The 27,962-nt window shown below is 36.6% G+C and overlaps 3 protein-coding genes across 13 annotated transcripts; 1 reads left to right on the top strand and 2 right to left on the bottom strand.

Annotated features, from left to right (window-relative positions):
- Positions 1-461: 461 nt before the first annotated feature.
- On the top strand, positions 462-6,164 carry LOC121254416 (WPP domain-interacting tail-anchored protein 2). 10 transcript variants are annotated; one of them, XM_041154454.1, is made up of 6 exons: positions 462-830; positions 1,526-1,650; positions 2,208-2,769; positions 2,884-3,998; positions 4,337-4,519; positions 5,736-6,164. In XM_041154454.1, exons 3-6 carry the CDS (start codon positions 2,238-2,240, stop codon positions 5,976-5,978), a joined length of 2,073 nt encoding a protein of 690 aa, XP_041010388.1. In that variant the 5' UTR covers positions 462-830; positions 1,526-1,650; positions 2,208-2,237; the 3' UTR covers positions 5,979-6,164. The 10 variants fall into 10 exon arrangements, with proteins under 10 accessions (XP_041010388.1, XP_041010390.1, XP_041010389.1 ...); XM_041154456.1 differs by lacking the exon at positions 1,526-1,650 and having other exon boundaries at positions 463-830; positions 2,204-2,344; positions 2,624-2,769; XM_041154455.1 differs by lacking the exon at positions 1,526-1,650 and having other exon boundaries at positions 463-830; positions 2,204-2,769; positions 4,337-4,523.
- A 1,472-nt stretch (positions 6,165-7,636) lies between these two features.
- On the bottom strand, positions 7,637-12,838 carry LOC121254408 (putative U-box domain-containing protein 42). Its single transcript, XM_041154434.1, is given in 5 exon segments — positions 7,637-8,115; positions 8,118-9,275; positions 9,571-9,880; positions 10,374-11,537; positions 12,651-12,838. Coding segments are annotated over 5 exon segments (3,072 nt in total). The 5' UTR covers positions 12,657-12,838; the 3' UTR covers positions 7,637-7,681.
- Positions 12,839-14,703: 1,865 nt separating this feature from the next.
- LOC121254409 (DNA-directed RNA polymerase 1B, mitochondrial) lies at positions 14,704-27,666 on the bottom strand. 2 transcript variants are annotated; one of them, XM_041154435.1, is made up of 19 exons: positions 26,576-27,665; positions 24,576-24,851; positions 24,364-24,497; positions 24,177-24,243; positions 23,949-24,013; positions 23,412-23,523; positions 23,101-23,214; positions 22,706-22,837; positions 22,202-22,618; positions 21,110-21,160; positions 20,611-20,681; positions 19,319-19,403; positions 18,751-18,903; positions 18,556-18,630; positions 16,780-16,869; positions 16,605-16,652; positions 15,937-16,051; positions 15,720-15,823; positions 14,704-15,552 (listed from the first exon to the last, which is right to left on the bottom strand). In XM_041154435.1, exons 1-19 carry the CDS (start codon positions 27,401-27,403, stop codon positions 15,442-15,444), a joined length of 3,048 nt encoding a protein of 1,015 aa, XP_041010369.1. In that variant the 5' UTR covers positions 27,404-27,665; the 3' UTR covers positions 14,704-15,441. The 2 variants fall into 2 exon arrangements, 1 of the variants encoding a protein (XP_041010369.1); XR_005938634.1 differs by lacking the exons at positions 14,704-15,552; positions 15,720-15,823; positions 15,937-16,051 and adding an exon at positions 16,060-16,446 and having other exon boundaries at positions 16,493-16,652; positions 26,576-27,666.
- Between the last annotated feature and the right edge of the window lie 296 nt (positions 27,667-27,962).

The raw sequence follows: 27,962 nt of genomic DNA on the forward strand, positions 1-27,962 counted from the left end.
ATAAAGTTTTAGAATATTGCACTACCTTTAAAAAATAGTAGGGTCTATCATTAAAAAGTTGATTTTTGTTCATATTTATTTACTTTTTTTAAACGGAATGTACAGAACTGAAATACTCTAAGAATGTATGTAACATTACTCAATTAAATATATAAAAAAATGAATAATTTTTTATGTGTATGTGTTTTTTGGGGGGATGAAAGGAAAAAATAAAAAAAGATTACAAAATTTACCGCAATTGATGAAAATAATGTCTCATATGATGTCTCATCTGTTGTGTTTTGTGTTGTGCTGTGGTTATATTTGAGAGTCCCAATGATTTTAAATCATTATTTAGAAAGCATTAGTTATATGTAAATGGAAACAAAAATTAAAAGATTCTCAATAAATAAATATCGTTATTTATTGCAACAAATTCTGTTCCTGAACTTTACCCTCTTACGAACAGAGCAATAATTCAACGTACAACCTGACCGTTTCGTTTACTTTTATGGCGCTACACCATCTCTCTCTCTCTCTCTCTCTCTCTCTCTCTCTCACGGAAAGGTTGTATTAGCTCAATAATTCTGTTCCACAGACTATAGGAGTGGCAGACGTGCGCTCTTTAACTAAGGATGTAGCCAATTCAATAGACGTTGACCAATCTGTACCCACCGCCTCACCTTACACTCTTCCTACTCAAGGATCATACTGCGTCTCGACTCTCTACTCTCTCAGATTCTCCGTTCTGATTAACGGTGGTTGTTGATAATCTAATTCTTTTCAATTCTCTCTCGAATCGTTTTCTGCGGAGCGGAGCGGAGAAGACCCAGTTGAGATTTGCCCCGCAGGTAGGTTCTTGTGAATCCGTTGGAGATTTTTTCTGGGAAAGTTTTTGCATTAGCGGAATTTCTTTCTCTGTGTGTTTCTTCAAGGCGTTTAAATGGGTTGCAGTTTCTCGTTTTCCGTAGGGACATCTTAGTGCGGAAACTTCGATGTAATTTGCGAAAGTACGTGAATTAGTGGCCTTTTTTTATCGAGTGCTGTGCTACTACTCTGTATTTAATCTTTTAGTGAAAGACGTATAACCCAATGTGTTAAGCAGTAGGGTTTTGTGAATTAGGTATTAGTTTCTGGGTATTGCTTTTAATGTTCTAGAAATGTATGATTTTGGGAATTAGAATTTTAACATAGAACTCGGTTTTCGATGTTATGGTCAGGGAGGTAGTTAATTAGTTATAAGATGAATGATTGACGATCAGCTTTTCAAAATGAGTTGACAGACAAGGAGATATTTTTACAATCCCCAGTCCTTTGCTGGAAGTCATGTGGAAGAGAGAAATAAGGCTGTTGCCTGTTGCACCTAAGGGTTTGCTGCATAGAAATGCGATTTATTGGAAACTATCGATGATATAAGAGTTTCTGATGGAAATTAAATTGTAGTGCAAAAACATAGTTAAACACAAACAAAGCTTTAGAAATTCTAGTTCTCATTCTGTTATTTATAGAACTTCAGTTATTAGCCTAGTGGTATATTTTAAACCAGGTCACTTTCTAGGAATATTCAAGTGTTGTGTAATACTGGTCTTCGTTGTTAACTAGTCAGTAACCCCATGCCATTGGTGACTAACGGTGATTCCACTTTGTTTTGGTCTGCATTGCTCCTTGAGGGTAAATTACTTGCTACTTGTTTTCTATTAGTTGACTACCGTCTGCTATTTTGTTTGTAGTATCGATAGGATGCTGTATGTATAACATATTCTGCATCGTTTTCGAGGATTTGGTATGGATAGGATGTAGTTTTTATATAACATTCAGCATCTGTTTGGACTATGTAGTATATATTGCTTGTAGTACAAACAGGATGGAGCATATGTAACATTTAGTAGCCACGGTGCCATGGATGATTAAGTATTCCTGTTTATGCTTGCTCTGACTTGAATTACCCCCCTCTTATTCTGTCGGTGAACTTAACCGAGGAAATGAATTAGTAACCACCTCCTTTACATTATAAATGAGCATATCGTATAGGTTCTCTCTTTTTGTATAGTCCATAGCATGTGTTGAGTTTTTTGTAACCACAGTAGTTCTCCACTTAAGTGAGGTGACTGATATAATTTCCTTTAAAAAAAATCACACCCTTCTTTCACAAGCAGAGTTACTTTGGATTCATTTTGGTCTGCCTTTCCTTTTGTTTCATCTTTCTTTGTGTTTTGGCCTTTAGTCAGGTTGGTTGAACCAAAGACTAAGCGGTGGAAATGGGCGATGAAGCTGCTCGTGACATGTGTACTGGGACTCGAGAGTCTGGCAAACTTTATTTACATGGAGTTTCACCCACTGAAAATGGTAGACAGGAGATAGAGAGGTCCATGAAAATTATAGTAAAATTAGACTTGGACTTGGAATATTCTTCTGAGAAGTTGGTAAATTTGCATATCCTATTGATGTACCTTCTGGCTCAGGAAAATGATCTTCATACGATGGCTTTGGATAATAACTATATTTCAACAGACTCTATTGAGAAGATATTGACATTTGATCTCTTATCTGGCATTTTAGATGCTGAGCTAAGAGAGCTGGACAGTTTTAAGGATAATCTCCAAGCAGAAATTGTTGATGCCCGTCTTAACATATCTTCATGCAGACACCTGAGAGAACTATCTACTAAGATGGAAGAGAACTTGCAAGATTCTGCACAATCATTAAAGCAGTCTCAAGTGCAGATTTTGGAGCTGAAGAAGCAGTTAGCCAAGTTTCAGAGGACCATCTTAGGTTTCAAGTTCGAGAATGGTGAGTTATTAACCTTTGTCTAACTAGATGGTTTGCTTCAGATAATAAAGGTGCATATTATTATTATTATTATTATTATTATTTGTTACATCTCTAAAACATGCATTTTAACAGGGCAAATTGACGTGGGCTTGGAATTATCAGAAGATGGTCAACTATCAAACATAAATGCAAAATCAAATATGAAGATAACCGGAGAGCAAAGACATTTGCTACGGATTCTGGAAAAATCTCTCGCAAGGGAGCTAGATCTTAAGAAGAAGTTGGCAGAATCGAGACAAAGGGAAGAAGAACTGGAAGTAAAGCTACACTATACAGAACAAGTAGCATTTCACATGGAAGAAGCGGCCGAAGTTGTTTGGGGAAGGTTTTTGGAGGCAGAAAATGCAGCTGAGGTGCTTATGGATATTTCAAAGGACATGGTTGGCCAAGTCCAGCTTGTTCAATTTAATCGGAATGGTTCAATTCAACGAGAAATTGAAATGAAGACTAAGCTTCAAGATTGCATTGAACAACTTAAAGAAAAAGATGTCGCTTTAGAGAAGCTTGAAAGGAGCAATGCAGAACATATTGCCCAAAGCGCTGAAGTGTTTTCTTTGAGAGAAAAAGTGAACCTTCTTGAGGAAATTCTGAAAGAATCTCAGGTCCAACTTGTTAATGCAAATGCCTGCAATGAAGCAAGTCAAGAGCAACTCAGTGAAATGGAAAATGTAATTGATTCATTGAAAGAAAACATATATATTGCAGAAAGTAGGGCCGAAAGTGCAGAAGCCAAGGCTGCTCAGTTAACAGAGACAAATTTGGAGCTCACTGAAGAGCTGAATTTTCATAAAGGAAGTGCTAGTAATACTGACCAAAAGGTGGGTTTACTTGAGATCCAATTGCAGCATGCGAAGGCATCTTCTGAGGCAAGCCAAGAGCAGCAGAACATGTTATATTCTGCAATTTGGGATATGGAAACTCTGATTGAGGATCTAAAATCCAAGGTTGCAAAAGCCGAAAGTAAGACCGAGACTGCAGAGGAGCAATGCATTTTTCTATCTGAAACTAACTTAGAACTTAATAATGAAATAAGTTTCCTAAGGGCTAGAACAGAATTCTTGGAGATGTCTCTGGATCAAGCTAACAATGCAAAATTAGAAAGTGCAAAAGAAATTAACACAGGGACCAAGTTTATTATGGATATGGCAATGCAACTAGCCACTGAAAGGGAGCGCATCCAAACGCAGGTATGAACTTTCATAGATAATAACCATTCCACAATTCATCTTTCTACCTTAACTAGTTTAAGTGGTTACATATGGTGAGGGTGCCATTGCATTCCCATGGATATCAAATTGTTCTGTTGTGTTTTGTCTATAACTAAATAGGGCTGCTAAAGAAAACACAGTTTTCATCACAAATGATGCCAAAAATTCCTAATGGACACATGTCAAAGGATAATGAATCTTGTCTATATGATGGGTTATGTTTGCTTCTCTGGTTCTATTTTTAATGATGCAACTGTAGCTTGAGGTGATGTATACAATAGGACATTCAGTCTCCAATTTTGATATTTTCTATGCAGCTAAATAAATTAACAAAGGAGAACAATATTCTCGTGGAGAAGTTACGGCATACTAAGATTATGTACAGCGATGTAGATGGTGACAACAAAGAGTTACTGTTTTCCAAGAATGATCAAATCAATGCTACCTGTACAAAAACATCTGTGGAGGCAGTCACAGGATCATTGGATAAAAGTCTCCAGGCAGGTATTCTTTGGGTCTTTTTTAATTTGTATGATATTTCACCTTGCATATCTTTAGATTGAAGAGAAGTGGTAGGGTAGCAATGGTCATCATGGATTATAACAGCCACGGGTCAGCTTAAAGTTCGGTTAGTTTAGACCAGGCTCATACAAATATGCCTTGAATTTAGCTGCACATGAGACCAAATAGCATGTGTATCACATACTGTGCTAAGCTTATAAGTTATTATGATTTATTGATTTATAAAACTTAATTAAAGCATATGTTGCTAGGTCTTACAAACTGTGTTCTGCTTGGCTTTTTTGTTGTATACATTTCTCCGTATGTGTTGTACCAAGGTTTTCAAAATGAGAAATGTATGGTCTACAGATAAATCTTAAACAAAAAAGTCTGCACACTAACGGGTTTTAGGGCTTGTTTGGATAGTGAGATGAAATGAGATGAGATGGTTTTAGATGAGTTAAATAAAATATTGTTAGAATGTTATTTTTTAATATATTATTATTTTGAGATTTGAAAAAGTTAAATTGTTTATTATATTTTGTATGGGAATTTGGGAAAGTTGTAATGATGAGATGAGATAAGATGAGATGGGTTGAGAGTGTTTCTGTATCCAAACGGTAATGTGATCCATCAGATTGTAAAACTCTTTTTTATTGTAATGTAGATATGACATATTGCATTAAGCCAAGTCAGTGTGTAAACTTCCTTGTGTAAAATTTGTGTGTAGATCTAACATTGCTCTTTCAAAATTGTTTTTAACCCGTTGATCCTTGAGGGTTCTCACACCATTGACATTGAGTTCTGATGTTTGTTCATTGGAAGCGTATTGATTTACTGAGAACCAGTTCATGGTTGCAAGATCGATGCACCAAACGTATGGTTGAATGGTTGACTATTGAGTTTTTATTTCGTCAAGTAGTTGTCTGCATTTATGTGCTTAACCTTGATGTTAACTTATATAAATTCTTAACATACATACAGTAACCAAACATTCATAACCTGAAATTCTTAATTTCTTCTTCTGGTACCCGAATTGATTTCCCCATTGCATTCTTCCCAAGGGATTCTATTTGAGAAATGACACTTAGTTCCTTCTAAAATCACAGGAGTTGCTATGGATTAGATTGGAAAGTTTTGAGGTTTGACAATTTATTTGGTAAGTGGGAGTTTCTGTTCTAAAAAAATCTATCCTTTCTTTTTTTCCCAAATCAGGTGGATAAATCATCAGGAGAGGAACCTATCTCTTGTAGTGAAGTGAAATCTTCTGTTTCCGAAAATAATGTTGATGTCATGGTTTCCGAGAATGAGGCTGTGAAAGCGGTGGAGACCAGGCACTCTCACCAAATTTGTGTGTTTGTGGCGATATTTATCTTACTAATTTCAGCATCAGCAACATATTTGTTTAGTCAGAATTCATTCTTTAATTTTGAGGGTAAATGTTTCCAATGGCCTTAACACCAGAAGATTTTGCATTTGTAGTGCACATGTTGTATCCTGTAATATATTTCTTGTACCACTCTCGATTGTTTCTTGAGTTTTTTTTTTTGAGTAGTTTGAATGAGTTTCTGTGTCTGATCTGTACAACATATCATTGTACTCTTTCCCTGGTTTTGTATGTAATGAAATGTGAATATTAGTGAAGAGCATCAAGTCTTTAATTGTCATAAGAAGGGCAACTACATAGCCATAAGTAAATGAATGTGTAAGAAAGTTGGAGATAGCATTGGCTAGGGGACTCATGTTCAAAGAAGACCACCGGCCTTTTCAGATAAAGTAGTCCACCTTTCCTAAGTCTTTTTTTTTTTTTTTCTTAGGATATAGACATCATTTCATTCCAAGAAGGAAGTTATATCTGTGACTCAAGTTACAAGCCAACATAACATCTGTTGTAAGCTTTTCCGTACACAAATATCTTTTTGACGGGCATTGTCTCAATTTCAAAAACTCTCAAAAGAGAGTATCGATTTCTGTATAAAACAGAGGCAAAACAACCCGAATTCAAACTCTCCATCCTTTAAAGGAGGAAAAGTGAACACCACACTTATCCTCCTAACTGGAGGAGGGAGGAACAAACATTGCTATGGATATAAAGTCCAATAGCCTATTTTACTTAATTTTTCCTACAAACGCCAATAAACAGAAATAAAAAAAAAAACAGAAAAAGGAAGACAGTGGTGGCGCGCTGACAAGTTTCCTAAGTTTTTAATAGATGTTACACGTTGCAATTAACATCACTCTCAGCACATTTCCCGCTTGTGTTTCCAAAGCCTGTAACGTTAAATACTTTGAAATTGAAATCTTTTAACGTATAAAGTTTTGTTCTTACCATGTAAAAGTACCATGTTATTAAGTTAAACTTATTAAATCAATAATTTTTAAATTAAATTAATAAATGAAAATATATTTGATCAAATTACTATATTTATTTTAAAATTAGTAGTCTTTTTAATTGTCTTGGCTTGGACATAACTCAACCTAGTTGTAAATCTACATAATATACAAGAATAACTAAATTTAATAAAAAAAAACACTCTGTAACTAAGCTACCACAGAGACATCATACGAATAAATAGAGCCTTCATTCTATATATACACAGATATAATTAATTTGTAAATATTCTGCAAAGACGCCCAGGCAGACTAAGGTCTCGTTTGTTTTTACAACCATTCTCATCTCATCTAATCATTACAATTTTTCTAAATTTCCACACAAAATAAAATAAATAATTCAGTTTTTTCAAATCTCAAAATAAAAATAATATTAAAAATAGATATATTCTAATAATATTTTATTTAATTTTTAACTTTTGTTTCAACTTATCTTATCTGTAAAAACAAACGAGGCCGAAGCCTTAAATCACTTAATGATTAATGAGTAAACATAACATGAATTATTATAATTTCTAACCGAAACACATTCTACAATTAGAAGAGAAATAGATACAGCGTGTGATGTGTTTATCTTTTTGTGAATTGTAGAATGTATGTGAATAAAAAGAAAATTATAGGGGATTTCAGTTCCTAAAAAACACATCGATGAATAACTAGAAACATTCAAAGTCGTCAAATCCATTCAAGAATAGCAACAAGCATGTTAAGAAGATGTGTAAGACGTCGTCAACTGCAGCGTTTCAATAAGACCAGAGAGAGAGAGAATTTTACATGATAGGGTTGTAAGTAGATAAATTAGGCATCTTGTTCAAATGCCGCAAAATCTTCTCAGCTAGCTGCCTTGTACTACCCTCTCCATGATGGAAAGCACTCACCAATGTGGCAGGAAACAACCTGTCTTGCGATATATCTGAAGCAGACTTGTCACCGCCTTTCATTAAAAATTTCTCAATAACCCAAAGTGCCTTTTGCCACAGACCCTCTTGCTGGTGCTCTTTCACCACGTTCAGAACGTGCTTTATGGCATTTACTTCACTCAACATGCTTACACTGTTGTCTACGTCAACTTTGTCATCCAATAATGTACATATAGCTGACAATGCAGCATCAACCACCTCTACATTGTCATGGTCCAAACATCCCAACAGCCTCTCAACTGCCTTGGCATCAACTAAACAGAATGTGTTTTGCGAAGAACATGCCCTCGATGAACTGGGCACACTGGTATTTTCCTCCGCTTTGATGAACCAAAAGATAGGAACTTTGGTAAGTAGAATAGCTTCATAATCTTGGTTCTCTTGATCTGTGGTGGTTTTGATAGATTTATTGACTCTGTCGAGAGATTCTCCAATCCTATTGCTGATAACCTTTGAACTTCATCACTTGATGTTTTCATCAGCAATTCTGAGAACACTAACGTGAAATTGTAGTTTCTTGCAAGAAACAGCATTTGAGGTTCATACAGTGTTGCTGTGAATCTGACTAGAATGCCCACTAGTCCTTCCAAGTAAGCATTTGCATACCTGCTTGACCTTGTTCCACTTCTTTGGATTTCATTGATTGTTTGTAGGATAGTAGGGACTGCATTCTTGCTTAGAAGAGCTAGATTGAGTGTGAGGTTTTGGTGAGGGAGTTGTGCTAAATATTTTGCTGAAACTGCATGTCTCTCTGTGATTTGAGTTGCTTCAGTTGGGCTCTGGATTAGGTTCTCAGGATGGCCTCTTGTTTTGCAAAGTCTTTCTATTAGTGTATGGCCCATGTAGGGTGAAAGTGCACCAAGTAGCTTGATTGATGCTATCCCAAGTTCATCATCTGGATTATTGGTGAATTCAGTCAGGATGTAGCTTGCATCAGTCGTTTTGACGGCTGAGACAATGGTGGCTGTTGATTTTGGTGTCTTTGTCAGGCATAAGAGAATTCTGATAAGGTTGATGTTCAGATCATCAGGGGTTGAGTTCTTTACCATGTTGATAATGTTGTATACAACGTAGTTGGAAGACACGGTGTGTCCACGAGTATTCACTTGGAGGTTCTCAAGCTCAAGCACAGATTCAAATACATTTGCAAGTATTGCAGCTGCTTCTACAGTTGAGTTCATAGGCTCGTCACAGATTCTCCTGGTAAACATCTCTTCAAACATAATTTGTACCAGTCCAGCTTCTACAAGTATTTTGCCATTTGGTTGATAGGCTGAGATTTGAGATAGAGCTTTAAATGCCTCCCTTCTGCACAAAGTGTTCCCACTACGAACCATTTTGATGAGAGGGGGAGAAGCCCTCTCAGCCACGTAGGTTTTGCTGTCATGTCCGAGAACAATTTCCCCAAGATAGCTCGCCATTTCCATTTTCATATCTTCACAACCTGTTAGTCAATTACTTTAGCTAACATTACATCAGTTATTGTTGAAGAGCAAGGATTTTCTAGAAGCTATGCTGTTAATACGATCTGCTCTGATGGTGGACAATATGGTTATTCCAAGTAGTTTGAAACAGTTCTTTACTTTCCATATAATTTTCTGGATGGCTGTTATTAATTTTAAATATGCTTCTCATAATATAACTTTTTGAAAGACTTTTGCAGTGTCATTTCAATATATATCCTTTTATTCAACTGTTTGAAGTGGCGTAGAAAGCTGGGAACACGTTCTGAAAATTACCTTCAATAAGGTGATTTAGAAGGGGCTCCAAAAGTCCACATTCTGCCATGCGCTTAATGTTATTTGGTGAACTCTCTAAGTTCCTGAGGGTTTCATCTGCTTTTTCTGAAGCAAAGACGTCGATGGAAGGTTTGTATTTAAGAGATATCAGCATTAAAATTCCTCCAGGAACCAACCCAATTTTCTCACACATAAATTTGGATCTTGAAAGCTCAAGCAAGAACAGCAATGATGCATGCCTTACACGCTCATGACTTCTCGACAGCATTTTGATTACTGTGGAAATATCGATTTTTTTGGAAATGATTTCCTGCACAAAAAGCCACCAATGTATATTGTTTTGGAAGTTCTTTGGTAAGTTGTTTGAATAAGCATATACATTTATACGCGCACACACATAATATACCATAGAAATAGCAGAAAGTTGGAACTAGAAGAGTGTACTCAAGAGCTTATTTGGGAGGTTTATATCGTGTAAAGTGGAAGTTATAGTTAAGGATTCATCAATGTGATCTATCTCGTGGCAAAGGAAAGTGGAAAATATACATATACTTCCAAGAAGACATTGGATGTCTGCACCTGATGAAAATGATGGGCTTCTTTTTTTTGTCCATGGAACTGAGTGGGACTCTTGTTTTCAACTCTCAAAGTTATCATTTTTTGTTTTGATTATATTGACAAACAGAGGCACGAGGGCGCTTTTAGCTCTAGGTTAAGCTCCATAGCATCTCTTATTGATTTTTTTTATTGTTTGATTGTATTTCTAAATGAAAATCAGAAAAAAACAGGTAAAGAGCTATAACCTTGACGCCATCATCTTCCTCTGCACATAGTCGTAGTAGTTCCAGTGCTGCACAGACAACATCTATGTTTTTGTACTGTAGAAACTTAACGAGTGATGCCATTACTCCATCACTGCAGACTTGTTTCCTGCTGTATTGTCTATCTTGGCTGATACTTTGCAAATCTTCTATTGCTTCCAGTACCATACTGTCTGAACTGGCTAAAGACAAAGCTGCCTGGGAAACCTTGATCCTGGCTACTTCATTCCTTTCTCTCCACTCATCTATTGTAGACTTCAGAGCTATATTAGTGACGAGATCTCTAGTTACCAGCTTATGCCCTGTGATTGGGCAGAAAATCTCCTCTGAGTTTTTGAACTTCTCAAACCACTCACTTATTGCCTTCCTTTCATAAGTCACTCCAGTTTCTGTGGTGACAGGGTCATCTATGATCTTCTTCGAAAGAGGACAAAAGAAAGTTCCATAAAGAGGCTCTATCTCCTGAGCCACCAGTGGCAATGTGGATAAGGATCTGCTCATGTTCCAACGTTTTCTATTGGTTTTGTAACTAGTGCTTTTACGCGCTTCAATGACATGAGGCGTATTGAAGAACAGACTATCGGTAGAATCCTCAATATTTATGGGATAGAGGTCTGTCTCTATTGGTACTTGTTCTTCCTTCAGTTGCTTGTCCAAAGACAATGCATGTGAATCGAGCTCACAGGTCTTAGATGACACAGTTCGCCTGATTGTAAATTGAGCATTCTGCATCTCATTTGATAGAGACCGGATAGCGACTTCTACATATACTTGGTCTTCAAATGATGATGCAGGTATCAGGCCCAGGCATTCTCCCACATGTTTTATCACCCCCTCAAGCTGTGCTATGATGCTTTCCTGTTCACTGTCCAAAATTGGACGTGTTCCTTCTTGGCACCTCTTCACAAGATCCTTGGCCAAATCAACATTTTTGGATAGAGTTTGTAGAATCTCTATTACATTCGCCGGGAAACTCTCAGCTGACAGTAACTCCATTATGGTGAAAGAAGCCCGGAAAAGGTAGCATCCAAATTCAAGAAAATTTTCTTTTTCTAATTCTATGCATACTACTGCTTCTGTGATTTCTGAAATGGATGCCAACAGGGACTGTGCAAGACATATAACTGGACTTGCATCTTCCTTGGGCTGTATGTAAGAATGACAGAAAAATTGTTAAGCATTCACTATACTCACAAGTCTTCAAGTTAAGGAATTTATGTTTTCAGTGGCAGTGACAAGGTTCCTTTTCTCTGAACACACAAATGAAGACAAGATCAGGTTGCAGCTCCTCATGAGTGGTACGTTTAGCTTATATCATCTTTGTAACTGGGATATGTTCAGGAATCAGAATGAATTTTATCTCAAAGAGAATGAAGACTAAGGAAAAAGGAAAAAAAAAAAAAAAGGAAACTTGCACAGTTATGACAGCATGATGCTAACTTATTAAAACGAATCTGAAGGAAGTGCCATCAAGTAAAGTTATTTAGTGTTTCATCTGGTTGGATGCATTTCTAATAAAATGCCCTGGATATAGTTTCTCAAATTCAGAGCTCAAGGTAAAAGAAAAGGGAAACTGTAATTCACTCAAAATATTGAATGCGTTTATTCTTCTCATTATTATTAGTGACTGGGAACAGAACTTGCAGACTCCGGATTCTTTTACTCATTAAGTTTATTAATTTCCAAAATTCTATAATTGTTTTTTCTGGGTAGTAGAAAATTCACTCTTCATAGTCATATTTTCAATGCATTTGTCAAATATGAGAATTTGACAATTCTCCATAGGCGGAGGCACCTATTAGATCCTCTGCTGCCAGGAGGAAATGAGCTTTCGAGTCTATCAAGCAGCTAAAGCACAGGTATTCCTCCGCCGTAAGTAAGGGTATATTAATAAAATTTGAGTGCCATCCTCTTCTTTAAAAAAAAAAAAAAAAAAAAAAAATCAGCTAAAGCACAGCTGTTAAGCTGTTATGCTCTCTCTAAGGGTAGGAGATCAGTAGAATGTGATCATAATGCAAATTTTACTTTCTCGTTCTTGTGCAACTTATGAAAAAGGAGTTGAAAAAACTTCTAGCCAATCTTACAGAACCTCGAGAAGCTTTTAAGATCTTTAGCCATATAAACTAATGAGAACATCCTATAAATCTTTCATCTGTGCAAAAAGGCTCATTGAAGGCATTGTATATCGCCCGAGAATCAGTTCTGAGGCTCAAAAAGACATGAAAAGGAGAAGAAAAAGAACAAAGGAGAAGCTCCTACCAACATTCAAATGGAGCTGCTGCTTGCAATGACCTTCAGGTGTATGAACACGGAAATCTTCAAAAACCTTGACTGAAACCTACCTCAAAGGAGAGGACATTAAAAGTTTCCCTTATGACAGTGACCAGTAAGCTGTTCTTATCTTTCATATAACCTTATCGCTGAAGCTGATATTTTTCTGCAGGCTTTAATATGCTGCTGAATAGGTCTTCTTCCCATCTCTCTGTCGTGTTTGTAGACATCAATACATGGACGTTTCATCCAGATACTGTATGAACACGGAAATCTTCAAAAACCTTGACTGAAACCTACCTCAAAGGAGAGGACATTAAAAGTTTCCCTTATGACAGTGACCAGTAAGCTGTTCTTATCTTTCATATAACCTTATCGCTGAAGCTGATATTTTTCTGCAGGCTTTAATATGCTGCTGAATAGGTCTTCTTCCCATCTCTCTGTCGTGTTTGTAGACATCAATACATGGACGTTTCATCCAGATACATATATGATTTGACTAAAGAAGCAAATACACAGACTTTGAAAAGTTCAGCTAAAATTTACATTTATTTTGCTTTAGGGTTACTTTCATGAAGTTCACTCTCACGCCAAGATCGCTTATTGGTGCATTTTGATCTGTATTTTTCAACACCAGCTGCATGCGTTGCGTTTACAGTGAACTGCATTAAATATAATCTGCTTCTTTGCTATACTTTAATTACTTCTATTTAAGTTGACTAATCAATGGCCTTTGGGAGATGGCCTTCAAGATGACTCGGTAAGAGGGATTAGACTTTTCTTTTTGACAGTGCCTTCTTCGTCAATTGAAATTATTCAGTAGTTTATATTTTCTGATTGTTGCTTTGAAAATTGCGTACATAATTTAAGATTGTGGTTCTATCATGTTTTACGTCAAGCACGTTAGTTGATGTTTTACGTCAAGAAACGTTCGTCGATTCATTTTTTCTATGCTATCAGCATCATCTGTTCATCCTCCAATCTTTCTTGCTCTCCGGTCATCATGAAAACCATCTCGCCCCACTCTGTCCAACTCCACGGCTGCTGCTGCTGCTGACCCATTTGCCTTCACATCAAGAATGAACCATTCACGTGATGCCCAGAACCGAAACAGGCATGGTTTCCACCAAAATTGGGACTTTCCTCCTGTTTGCCAATTCTCAAATAAATCCAAAATATTTGAAAAACTCGTCGAATTTGGAAATTCCAACAGTTCAGCTAAAAAAAAAAAAAAAAAAAATCCATCATTTATAATAACTAACCAAATAGCTCAAACACAATCAATCCAAAAAAAAAAAAAAAAAACATGCTTGCAATCCGTAAAGTTTGTGCTCAGTGTTGAGTTGTAATCACGATTTTCCTCCTCTAAAAGTGAAGGCAATTAATAAACTTAGAATTCCGTCCTCTTCTTAATAGAGAGAGAGAGAGAGAGAGAATTTTAGACATGACAGTAATTAGTTAGTTAATGACACTCTAAATAGCATCAAATCCGCAATCTCAAGTGTGAGATTTGGGGTTCGAATCCCTCTCATCCATGTTGCTTAAGAAAATAACAAATCGTTATTCATTACTAAAAGTCAACATACCTTGAATCATTATACAATGTATAAAACCTTTGAAGGAATACCAATAATGGCACCTTGATTTCCAATTTTCTCTCCCATTATTCTCCTAATTTGTTTGATGACAAAGTAACCCCATCATCATCAAGAGTAATAACTTAAAAGGATTATTAACTTCTAAAACTCAATAAACTACATAAATTTATGGTTAGCTAGAAACTAGAAAGACACAAGTTGGTAAATCCAAAAAGATTGTTGTTCATAAAATTAAAAGGAGTGCACTGATTTTAAAGAGACCTTGAAGCTTCCAAAAATTTGCGTGTTGAGTGAGAGAGGACCCACGTAGAGATCATTGGCAAGAAGTTACAAATATGTGATTCCAAAATTACAAATAACACTAGATTATAAAGATTATTTTACTGGAAGCTTATCCACTTGGGAGGGGATGAACTTTAGAGGTAGTTGTCTTGCAAGAACCATTGACAACTCCAAATTGCATTATTTTTCTTTCTTCAATACGAATTGGAAAATTTTGCTTTGAATTACAGCAAGAATAAAAGGGACGAACAGGAATTAGTACGACAACAGATTGTACACGAGAGATGGCAAATATACCTATTAAATAAACACACCCAACAATCCAATTGGCTAACTGAGCCTAAAATGATCATGAGCCAACTGATTTCTGTTCAGTGTTTCTGAAGATAAAGAACCTTCTTGTGGTATCTATCCTGAGCTTTCACCCTTCACGAACCAGTTTTAATTATCACCAATCAAGGGCTACCGTTGAAGCTTTGATGTCCTCCATTGTAAACCTAGACCTAGTTGATATAACTGTTGGAGGTGGTGTTGTTTTTAATATATGCTGCATGTATCTTATTTCCTCAAAGCAATTTTAAGTAGCTGATGCAGAAGATAGAGAGCAGAACTCATCGTTTGGGTTATCTTCTCTTCTGCCAATGCCTTGATGCATTCTGTTTTGACTTATATACAGGAATTCCACAGCAAACTGATTGTGGGAAGTTGCACAGGAAACCGAATGGGGGTAGCCAAACCTTGAGTGTCATAAATTTTTCTCTACACTTGGATGTGGTAATCTGCCTTCACAATCGCATGCCAGTGAATGAAAGTTAAGCTGTCATCACCTTCCACTGAATGAGAAAGATACAGAGTCCAAGTTAATAAGGGAAACTGCCAAAGTAGGCATCTGCCTCAAACTAGTTGAAGAAATAGGGAGATTCCAGCACATCTCTGAGATCAAAGTCTCCCCGCTCTGGTAAGGGAGGAAATTCCAATTTTGGGAAAGACTTCTGGAAGCTCTCCAACAACTAGAAAAAGGTTAAAAAAAAAAAAAAAAGGATCAGTGTGATGTCAACAGAGAATACATAACTCATTGACAGCAAAATAAGAAATCACAAATTACAAGTACATAATAGGAGGGATATTTCCTCATAATTTGAGGACTTCTAAGTTCTAAAAGTAAAGATAACTTTACATTCTCAAGTATTGGTGCCTTGTAGAGTTCAACAAACTTTCCTCTCAGTATTCTGTTCATCTCATCAACATCACATGCATGTGTCCAATATGAATCGTGGACTCCTGTAAGCAAGCATAGGTATCATACAGTAAAATTTCAAACATGAGCACAAACACAAGTATGGGCGTGTTTGCGACATATATAATGCAAAAAAAAAAGGAAAACCAGTTCAAACCTGCGAAGTTAAGGCCTGCCTTTTTGCAGGCAACAGCAGTCATCATCATGTGTGAACCATCAAGTGAGTGCACAAAATTTGGGGGAAAAGCTGTCCTCTGCCGCTTAACCATAACCTATAAAAGTTGCCCAAACAATAACGATCAAGGGATTGGATCTTAGATAGCTTAAAACTCACAAATGAGATGTGGGATACTTCAAAATCACAGAGTAAGGATTAGAATGACTGCACAATGCCTCAGCTAAGGAATCTCAAATACATAGACGAGGAAATATATAAAATATATGGCTGAATATAGCTCTAGTTAAGGAATATGGGATATATGGATGAAGAAAGCTTCATACAGTACTTGTTGTATGGCTGTGAACAGTTTGGATTCAATGTGGAACCAGCTGGATTTGGTTTCAAATATTATTCGATTGAGAACCAAGTCTGATCTCTCTCTCTCTCTCTCTCTCTCTCTCTCTCTCTCTCTCTCTCTCTGAATTGACAACTTCAATCAAATTCAAATCCTAGCAAGGTAAGACACTACTTGATTTCAGAACCCAACCTTAATCCCATCAACATCCCTTTTTATAACGCATAGACTTGGGCATGTATTCAACACTTCTCTTTTAAGTCGCCAAGATTAGGAAAGCAGACACAAGAAAAATGCTAAACAAGGTTACCTTGTCAGTTTCTCGTTGTAATGTCAACACCTGAAGAGAAGTCTTAATCTGCATTGAAAATCCAGCAGTTTTAATTACACCCCAAAAACTGATGTTGGATTTGTTTGTAATTCTAATAACAATAAAAGAAGTACATAAGACATTTTAATGTTCTAAAATTTTGTTAGAGCATTACAAGGTGCCTTCCCAATTGACGGTAGGGTTGTACAACAGGAAGCCCAAGAGGCGTGGTCCATCTCACAGGCTGATTCTCCGAAGCTATAACCTGTTTAGTGCTCAAAGTTAGGTGTCAGCAGTATGTGATGAAAAGGCATTAGAGGTAATATTAAGTATATAGCATAAAACCAGCAACATTGTTTCAAGAGAGCTGCTATGGAAAAAGTGGTTTACACAACAATGAGAATATATGGCTGGCCACAGATAAAGACTTTTGATAACCAAAATTCCAAACTGTATATCGATGTTAACCAAGGTGCCAAAAAAAACAATTTTGTCAATTCTATTTAACCAAATAGAAAATCCAGAACTTCACCAGACATCACTTGTTACTTTGATTAGAACAATATAGTTCAGTATTACTGTGATGATGGATGAACAGTCGACCCAAAAGATAGCAGGCCATAAAGTAGGAGTCCAACGGGTCCATTTCTATAGCAAATAAATAGGACAAACATGACACAGGCAACTTTTCTGAGCAATGCTAGACAAAGAATCTCAGAACAGTAACCTTTCTGATATGAAAAACTCAACTTTTTTAATCCAGAAAAATCAAAAGAGAGAGGTGAAACAAAACAAATCAAACAAGACGGACTTTTGCAAGAAAGATCTTCCTTTGCAAGAAACAGTAACCTTATCGTAGATGAGGGAGGGAGGGAGGGAGAGAGAGAGAGCTAAAAACTGCAGATAGATTTACAAATTACTTGGCATCTAAGGTTTTAAATCACAAAAGCAAATTATCAGTGACCAATCAACCATATCGATTTTTCATCAATGTTTTTTTTTTATAAGTAAAAATTTGTATAGCAAACTGAGCCAATTTAATATTACGATTGTCGGGTCATAAGACACCACGCCTTAACGATTTTTCATCAATGTTTCCGCTTCTGCTACACTCTTGCAAACTTGGCACATGGTAGCAGGTCTGGGATCTGAGCAACGTCAACATTTTTTTTTCTTCAATACGAAATTTTATAAGAGTGGGGAGTGATCTTTTTATTTTTATTTTTATGACAAGAAACCCCGAGACCTTGAAATGCAACACGTCATTTTACCCGATAAAACCCTAGACCTGTGCAACACGCCACATTACACGAACCAAGTAAATTGTCGGCTTCTCACCGATGAGACGTGGCCCTTAAAAATTGTTTGCCCCAAGGATTCGAGCTTTAGACCTGGGAGGAGCATACCCTCAGATCAAGGCCCTTACCACTTGAGCTAACCCCTAGGGGTTTAAGAATGCGGAGTGATCATATCCACAAAAGAAATGTAAACATCGCTAAAAACAATGTATCATTCGTACAAGGTCCGATGAATGAAACTTAAACTTGACACCATTATGTGTGATTTTTCCTTCGTTTCAAATCATCCATATGTGCCAAATGGGAGCTGCATTCCAGACAGAACTGTTCTGACCCTGTCTTACTAAACCTTCCCCACAAAAATAAATGAGTCATGCCAACCAATTAAGGGGAAGAGTGTGGATAACCATATTTACCCAGAACACAATAAAGACAAGACCATAACTATTTATCAATGGAGCAATAAAGTAGTCACTCCAACCAATTCAGTGGAAGAGTGTTCAATTAACCCTCCACTACATATACAAATGCAACACTAACTTATTGGAATCATATTCTGACTCCATTGACTGAGGAATTCATTGATATCTAAATTTACCCCAAACTCAGGCATGTAAATATTATCTGATCTGAATTCACATCCGTAGACACACCTTTGCACAATCGCCAAGCCAGCTCATTATACTTCTTGCAGCTTCAAACATCTCTCCTAATGCAGTCAATGTGGTCTGTTCAGGCAGTGAAATAATCAATAAAAGCCAAATATAGGCCGAACGATAGGCGCAATGCTCATGTCAGCATGTAGGCACACAGTCGCACAAACTCACAGGATAGTTGTATTCTTTTACCTTTGCAGCATAGCAAGATGCAGCAAACATTTCTTCATCATCTGCAATGGCACAACGCTCCTTTAATCTCTTCTTGATCTGGTCACGGGCACCAATGTAAGTGACACCATATACAGATGTCATCACTGTTTGCTTAACCAATTTCCGGTCCACCTAAAGTTAGCCAGTAACAAAGGCAAACAATTAGAATAATGATAAAAGGAATTGCGAACAACTGGTGTTATATGAAATTCCTTTAGTAATTGATTTTAATGATATGACCATTCATGAATTTCTTATATCACTAGAACATCACTCCTAGGCGTTGCTCTTGTATATGACTCGTGTACTTGGGCTTTTGCCTATTCTTATGATCAATAAAATTTTATTTACTGATAAAAAAAAATGAAATTCCTTTAAATGGTAACTACTAACTCCAAGCCATCTAATTCATATACAACATAATAGTGTCAACTGTGTCATTAAAACTATTATGCACAATTTTAACGTTTACTACAACACAATTAAAGAACATAATCTTGACCAAGATTTTACACCAAAATGTTTTGACAAGTAACTATAGAAAAACCTGATTGATTAAAAGCCTTGCGTGCAATGCATTTGGATTAGTTGCTGGATCTTTCTCCGCATCTCTCCTCATGATGTCAAGGACTCTGCAAGCACAACAATGAACTTCAACAAGTTTTTTAATGAAAAGGCAATTGAAGCTAAATCCTTATCTGGGTTCTGGTCCTACTGGGTACAGTAACCTTCTGAATCCCTATCTGTTCCTAACTTGAACCCTAAGACCTCCTTTAGTAAAGAGCATTATGCAGCTATAAGCACCAGCTGAAACAATTGAATAGGTGAAAAATAGAACAAAGATTTCCTCCTAACTAGTTTGGAGGGAATTCCTCAAAATCAGTTTATTAATTGTCATGAGAGACACATGTCATTTAATAGGATTAACCGTGTTAGACTAACAGAGAGAAGGGTTTTCAGATGTTAAAGGACAATAAGTTCATGGTTTTCTCACACGTTCTTTAAAAAAAAATGATAATCTCACATGTTCAAAGAACACTTGGTAATTTAATAGATTGGTTTGAAGGAATTTCTTCCAACTTAGTTTAGAGGAAAGCTTTGTCCTTAAAAATATTGCTTTTGGAGAATTTAAGCAATTTGACATCTGTGTTACTGGCACCATCTAGTTTATTTGTTCTTGTCTTTGAATTAATAATATAACAAGGGACCTGACCTGAATAAGTCAACAAGGACCTTGTCTTAATTCAGTACAAAGTAAATTTCAACAAAATTGATCTTTTTTTTTTTTTTTTTTTATTGGCACTGGGTGTCTAGGAACAGCGTCCCGACTAATCTCGAGAGTGCACAGGCCCTCGGCAAGGAGTTTCCCACAAGTGCACCTCAAGTAATTCAAGGGAAAAATCCCCCAGTCCGATGGCCCCTAGAGATTCTATACTGATTGAAGAAAAAAATGAAGAGTCTTTTGTTTTACCCTATTAGGAAATATGTTATTTTTAAACTAAGTTGCAACTTGTGAACAACACAGATGCTTTCCTCATTTCATTAAGGTTTCGCTCTATTTTTTCTCTTCATTGGAAAACATTTGCCGCATAATCTATTTTTATTTCCTTCCAACATGTTCTCCTCTCTTAAAAAAAATTACTCTTTTTCTCCCATGAAAACATAGCATTCCTGTAGTTCAAGAAATATGCAACAGCCACCGTTTAGAAACACTTGCAGCAGCCACTGTTTATGGGTGCCTCATTGAGCACGACTCTTCACACGCTGCAACTTTTGTTTGGGGGGGGGGGGGGGGGGGGGGGGGGGGGGGAGGAGCGAGAGAGAGAGAGAGATGCTTACCTGGCAGCAATTCCAGAGTAAACATCTGCAGGTTTGTCTCCTGCAACAAGATTTACTGCAGCTGCTCCCAACTATGAGATCAAAGCAATTTAATAAAAATTAAAAATAAATCACAGGCACGTGGGAAGGACAATATGCCAATGTCAGACAAAAATTTCAGAAATTAGATTGCTAAGATTTTAAGAAGCCTAAGAAATATTGTAATCCCCTGGAGGTGTTTGGATCAGCCAAGGGTCAATATATGCAAATTTTGGAACCACGACCAACTCATTTCAATGTTTTTTCAATCATCATATAGTTTATATCAAATAATGGAAGTTTCAAACCTTCAAATTTAAAGCCAAAAAGATCATTAATTTCATATACAAGATTGTACATATAAAATCAACCGTTCTAAGCAGTTTAAACCATACTTCCATATCCCACAGAGACAGCTTCATTGTGCAACTTATATGTACTGCACCTTTCTTAGATCCCAACAATTAGAGAAGCTTTTTACCTTGTCCCTCCCAAGGGCAGCATAGTGTTGTAAGCCATTACATGAACCATCCTTGCAAGAGAGAGAGAGAGAGAGAAGAAAAAGATAAATATATAGCATGGGACAAGAAAACTTAACTATGGGTTTGTAAAATATAACTGCAAGTGTAAGGCTAGGTACTGTCAATGTAACACTTCATGAACTATCTGTTAGTACGAAGTTCTCTAAGAAACTCGTTAAAAGAAAAGGCAACAAAATATCACTGCAAATTTTTTTAGAGTTTTCTATTTCTAATTGAGTGTACTTGGGCTACACCTTTTACTTCTTTTTTTCCATAAAATTTCAAAATTCAAGAGTATACAGATAAACTCTTTTGGCAAGTGTAAATTGCATTAGAATCATGTGTGCCTTCAGTAATTTTTTAGCATGCCAGTTAGAGGTGATACCCTCCAAATAATAGAACTTAGACCTGCTAAAGACTTTAAGAATTTTAGGAATGTTTGCAGTCAATCAGACACTGCCAGATTGGTAAAGTCTATAAAAAGAAAACCCACCATTTGAGAAACTGTAACCTCACCTCTGCCAAATGAAACACATGCAGAACCAAGCCACACAGACATGCAGAAGTGTGCATAGAGAAATGTATATATTTATGCATAAAAACATCCCGAATTTAGTTCTAAGTTATACAATGACAACTCTTTCTGCTAACTTTTCTCTTTTAACCCATGAAATATATTTTATCATTGTCCAATAAAAAATTTAAAAGTTTCAAGCAAGGAAGTGCAGTCTTAATTTTTGATAGGTAACAAAAGAAGGATGTACAACCTTAAGTACTTTCTTTTTTCTTTTCTTTTTTTATGAGTAATATAAAATTTTATTGAAACTTTAACTTGTTCTTTACTGATAAAAAAGAAAAAGAAAAAAAGAAACTAAATAGGCATAGCCCAAATACACAGGAAGTATACTCAAATCTTAAGTACTTTCTTAAAATGAAATCAAAGCATCATGTATATATTTAGAAGATTGATAATCCGCATTTTTTTTATAAGATTGATAATCCACATAAACATTAAAATATTAAAATTGGGGACCAGAGTGAGAAAAAGTTACTTGGTGGACAGGCATGTGTGAAACAGTAGTTTCTGGAGAGGAGCTTCTCAACGCTTCTGAGAGATTAATACAAGCTGCCAAGCATTGGAAAGGATCCTCAGCACTCAACCACCACCTCCTTCCTTCAAGAGGCCTGTCCACAGAATCGAAGATATCATCTAGATGGTTCTCAGTAAACTCTGCCCGACCCTCATAGGACAACTTGTCTACACCTCCAGCATACAGATTTGCCAAATGTATCTTCAACCACCTTAAGCCTGACTTTCCAAGAGGGCGCCCCTCTGCAAACTCTAGGATGCCTCGGCATATATCAGAACCAAGATGGTTTAAATATGGGTGCATGGGGTACGCACGACCTCGGAAATCAAGGTTATGTGGGTAGTAGAAGCCTTCCTCATCCTTCATCTTCCGAGCAACCTGCTCCCAAATCAAAAGAATTAACACACAATCTCTTGTAACATTCAACAACACAAAGCAAATTCAACTAATCAAGGAAGCTCTTACAGCAAGTTTAAGTTCTATATCGCACCGCTGTGAATGCCTCTCGCTATTCTCCTTTTTTGTGGCTTTGACTTTCCACTTCCACTTCCGAATTTCTGCTTCATCTTCTGTGTCTGGTTCCTCTGGCAAAGGAACCTATTTTGGGAAAGTGAAGAAGGATGGTTAATATAAACAAAAAAGCATAGTTGCTTTAAGAGACAGTTCTAAGTGACAAGGAAGCAATAGAGTTGTTGTTGACTAAGAGAAGTTTCATGTATGCTTCATGTGTACTCGGGCTACACCTTTTGTGTTTTTTTATTATAATCTTCAATTACTTACATTAAAAAAAAAGGCTTCTTTCATTCAAAAGGGTGGAAAAAAGTATGCACAGATGAAAAGGAAAACAAGCTGTTACCCACATCTTCACGGTCAACCAAATCAGCAAGACCGCCTCCACTAGCCCATATTCTGTCTACCACACTAAGTATTCTTTTGTTTACTCTCCATTTCGTATTTCCAAGGGTATCCAGAGCCTACTTCATAAAACAATTACAGCATTAGTGTAAACAACCAACTGCCAAGCTGTAAGATCATCACAAGTAGCAAACATATGAGCAAAGAATGAAGCTTTCAAGGCATTCCACACGTGGCAAGTTGATAATGAACTAAGCATCACACCAAAGCATAAATACAGATCAGGAACTGAAAGAACAAAACACAGGGCTCTCACCTCAAAAGCAGGTTCTAATTGATTCATTGGAGCCCTCTTAACTGCTTCACGTTGTTGTTTTGCTCCATGTGTTCGCATTACATAGGATGGTAAAAACAAGTATGCCCCTCTGCCGTACCTGCAAAAACATTGCAAAATTACTAAAAACCAAAAAATAGACTCAGGTTACGACCCTCAAAGTAAATCTAGCTAGCTTTCAAATGAACATTAATTCTGTATTTTTTATTTATTGGCACCGGGTGTCCAAGAACAGTGTCCCGACTAATCCCAGGGGTGCTCAAGCTCTCGGCAAGGAGTTTCCAGCAAGTGCACCTTGAGTAATTCAAGAGAAAAATTCCTCAGTCCAATAGCCCCTAGAGATTGTTTGCACTCAAGAGGATTCGAACCTTAGACCTTGGAAGGAGCATACCACCAAGACCAAGGCCTTTACCACTTGAGCCAACCCCTAGGAGTTGCTTTCAAATGAACATTAATTGGAATAATAACCTGTTAAACTAACCAAATAGCTATAAAATGTTACTAAAGAAAGGTTGGATATCATACCCTCTCCACTTTAGAGGAGGCACTAACATAGGCATATACGGAATAACCATGTGTCTAGCCTGTTTTGACATGAGAAAGTAGAACTATTGTTACGCTTCACGGATAGAACAATTATGAAATTCTTCATTGCATTTTCAATCTATCACAATAAAGAAATTTACAAGTAAAAATGATAACGAAAATAATATACAAACAGTTCAAGGAAACTTGTTGTCTACTTACAGTTTTCTCAAGTCCTTTGCAAACTAGCGGGTCACATTCAATAACACCATATCTCCTGCTGCACTTCCTGTTGATAAAAATGGTAAAAAAAGGGGGTTATATATATATATATATATATATATAATAGATTGGAGGGGGCAGAGAAATATAGAGGGATTAAATTAAATAGGGATGCAATCTTTCTCACTGTGTGTCATTCGTCAAAGTTTTACGGGAGTGTACAAATGCTGGCCGAATTTCTGGTGGACCATCTCCTAATTGGTCGATTGGAGGTTGTATGTAGGCCGTTTCGGTCAACAATTGAATTAAGCGGCAGCCAACCTGGAAAATACAACAACCAGGTATAATGACAATGCTAACAATATGATTGCCACATTTACAACTACAGACATCACAAACCTTAACTTGAGCTTCCTGACCCCAAGGTTCCACGTCATCTTGTTCTTTCAGTATTCCCCTTACTTGATGCACCTTTTGCTTTTTCATCAGTTTAGTTACTTTGTTCCTTAATTTCTCTTGTTCTTTGGTTGGCTTTTCTTGTCCATCAATAATGGGATCAAATTCACCTTCTGGTTTCTTATCTGTTTCATCATTAGATTTGCCTTCTGCTTTATTTACTGTTGTGCTCTTCTTCTTCTTCTTCTTTGTCTTCTCCAAAAACCTGTGTATCCTGGCCTGGTACATGAGAAATGATCAAATATAAGCCTCTAATGAGAGATAATGGCAATAAATTGGACAGCCTGCTCAAGGAAATCATAAATTCATGATTTTCCATAAAAGCCACAAAACTTCCCTAACTAGGGCAGCTTTTACAGATTTTGATGGGTTGATTTCATGATCTTGTATCTTTTTCTATCCCTAATTAGGTGTGGCTCTTGTCTACTTCATGTTTACTCGGGCTACGCCAATTTCGTGATAAAATCTTGGATTACTTATAAAAAAAAAAGCCACAATATTTCCAATTCCTGATGATGAGGAAGTGTAGGGCAAACAACCCATAAAACTTTTTTTTTTTTTTTGATAAGTAAACAACCCATAAACCTGTTTTGAGAAAATACAAGCTGTCCCACTGATTGGAAAATTCCGATAAGAATTACCAAGATGAACTACATTAATGATCTTCTAGTACAATAACAGATTCAACTTGCTTGGCATTGGCAATCCGCAGATTGCTGCAGTGTGAAAGATGGTTTTTATAGACTTTAGGAAATCTCAAACTGTATTTTATCCATACCCTCCTCGTGTGGGTAAATTGGCATGATTTTCTTGTATCTTTTTCTTCTCTGGATAGATGTCTCTCTATATACTCCTTGTGTACTACATTGCGCCTTTCCCACTTTTTAATAAGTATTATTATTAAATATCAGAAAAGGTTCGCTTGGCACAAAAATTGGAGTTCTACCCACAAGTTTTAGTATGAAAACTCCTAGGGGTTGGCTCGGGTGGTAAAAGCCTTGGTCTTGGTAGAATGCTCCCTCCAAGTCTAAGGTTCAAATCATCTGAAGTACAAACAATTTCTATGGGCCATTGGATTGGGGAACTTGCCCTTGAATTACTCAAAGTGCACTTGAGGAAAACTCATTGCCGAGGGCCTGTGCAACTCCAGGATTAGTTGGAACTTTGTTCTCAGACACCCAGGGCCAATAAAAAAAGTTTTAGTATGAAAATTGACAAATATAATATATATATATATATTTATATATAAAAGGCAACGGCTTGTTTCCACTTGTTTAAGAGTATCCTCATTAGATTGGCCAAATTCATCTTCAAAATTTAGCCAATATCACAATTTTTTACATTTATCTATTCCATTTAAATTCAATCTCTACATTGGATTAGCCATTCACTCTCTATATAATAATAAAATATTATTAAATTAATAATTTTTTTATTTAATTTATTTGTATCACATTTTATAATTCTACCAATTTAATATTAATAATAATTATATTCTAATTAAATTAATATTAAAAAAATTATATTTTCAAATGTCATTTAATGCTAATAACAAAAAATTGAGATTAAACTTATCTAAATTTCTATCTAAATTTCTTATTCACTAACCAAAGTGGAGAAAGAGTTACAAGTGAGAAATATTCCAGCGTTTTGTTGTCGTTCCTGCGTGTGTAGTTGGAGTGAGAAATTAGTATTTTAATGTTTGGTGAACCAATTATGGTTGTCTATATTTGGCCAATCACTGTAGCAGAAATCCAAATTATTTTGGAGATGGCCAATCCAATGTAATCTTTTTGGTATAAATTATCTAAATTTTAGCTAACCTACTCATTTGGCCAAGCCAATGAGGATGCTCTAAGACTGACTATTTGCTTTAAGAAAAATATTTTCCACCAAATTAAAGCAAAGTAATAATGGCAAATAAAAAACCTAAGTATACACACCTCATGTTCGATTGCTTCGCCTATCTGGATAGCGGCATGCACGACCCTGCTACTGCCTATTCCTCCAGTATTAGTCATCAACAATCCCATCAGCTTATGCATTGTAATGACCGCCATCATATCCGCCGGCAATTGAGCAAAATACGGATAATGAGAAGGTTTGTGCTTCTTTTGCTTGCTAGATTCTTGATCCTCAGCAATGGCATCCCGCAAGGGCTCAAACCAACCCAGAAACAAAGACTTCATGTATGGAAGATTAGGTGCGAGCTTCTGTTCGCACATATCCGTCAGGAGCTCCTGGTACTCCTTGGCCGCCTCTTCCCATGCCTCAGTCTCCATCTTTATCTGTCGCCTTCGAAGCATATTATACTTCGTTACCCCCATGCCCGCCACCATTTTCTTCGGCTGCCTTGAAAGAGACTCCAACACCTTGTCTTCTCTAATCATTTCCTCCAGCAGTTCTTGCACTTCATCTGACCCCGACAAGTCTTCCTCGGAAGCAATAGCCTCCGCAGCACTTGCATAACTTATCACACAGCTATAATTCCCAGAAAAACCAAACGGGTAATTTGAATTCGCGAGGCTGGATCGTCTCAATCCATTAGTCTGAGAAGATAATACGCCATATTGACCGATAGCCAAAGCCGGAAACCAATAATTTACACCTTTAGGCGACTCGGAAGGTCTGATTTTCTCGAGAAAATTCGAGTCTCGAAAACACCTTCCAGAACTGGATGACGAAGAAGAAGATGGTAAACAAGAGCAAGAGGATTCGGAGGAAAAAATTATCTTTCTTGGAGAAACTTGTTTAGATAAATTCCTCCACATGTTTCAGTGGATACTTAGCTTAATTGCCCAAAATTAACAGAGGAATCAAACTCGTTGGTGAAAGAAGCAGATTAAAAAAAATATGAAAAGGGGCATTAAAAAGCCAAGTTTCTCTTCGATTTGAATCAATGGGAGAGAGTCGGTGAGACAAAAAACTTGGAACAAGAAAGATTTATTAAGGAAAACTGTGAGATCTCGAGGAATGGAAGGGGAACAACGGAGAGCACTTTATAGCCGCCTTTAAACCCTCCCAAAAACCTATACTTCGTACTTCGTTCTCGAGGTTTTAGAACTCGACCCGTTTTCTGACCCGTTTTAGTTTTCTGGGCCAAAACCCGAACTTGTTGAGATGTAATGTATTACAAACGATAAATAAAGCAAGTCACAATCATACACCAATAACTATTTTATAATTTATTAGAAATTAATTAATATAATTGGGACAGTTTAACAATTTTAATTTTACTTAACTATCTTCAAGTATCACATCAAATCACGTCAATTTATAAATTTATTTTTATAAAATTTTTTTGTAGTTAAAATATTTTTCATTAAAAAT

Source organism: Juglans microcarpa x Juglans regia, chromosome 3D, assembly GCF_004785595.1.
Source record: "Juglans microcarpa x Juglans regia isolate MS1-56 chromosome 3D, Jm3101_v1.0, whole genome shotgun sequence".
NCBI classification, from domain to species: domain Eukaryota; kingdom Viridiplantae; phylum Streptophyta; class Magnoliopsida; order Fagales; family Juglandaceae; genus Juglans; species Juglans microcarpa x Juglans regia.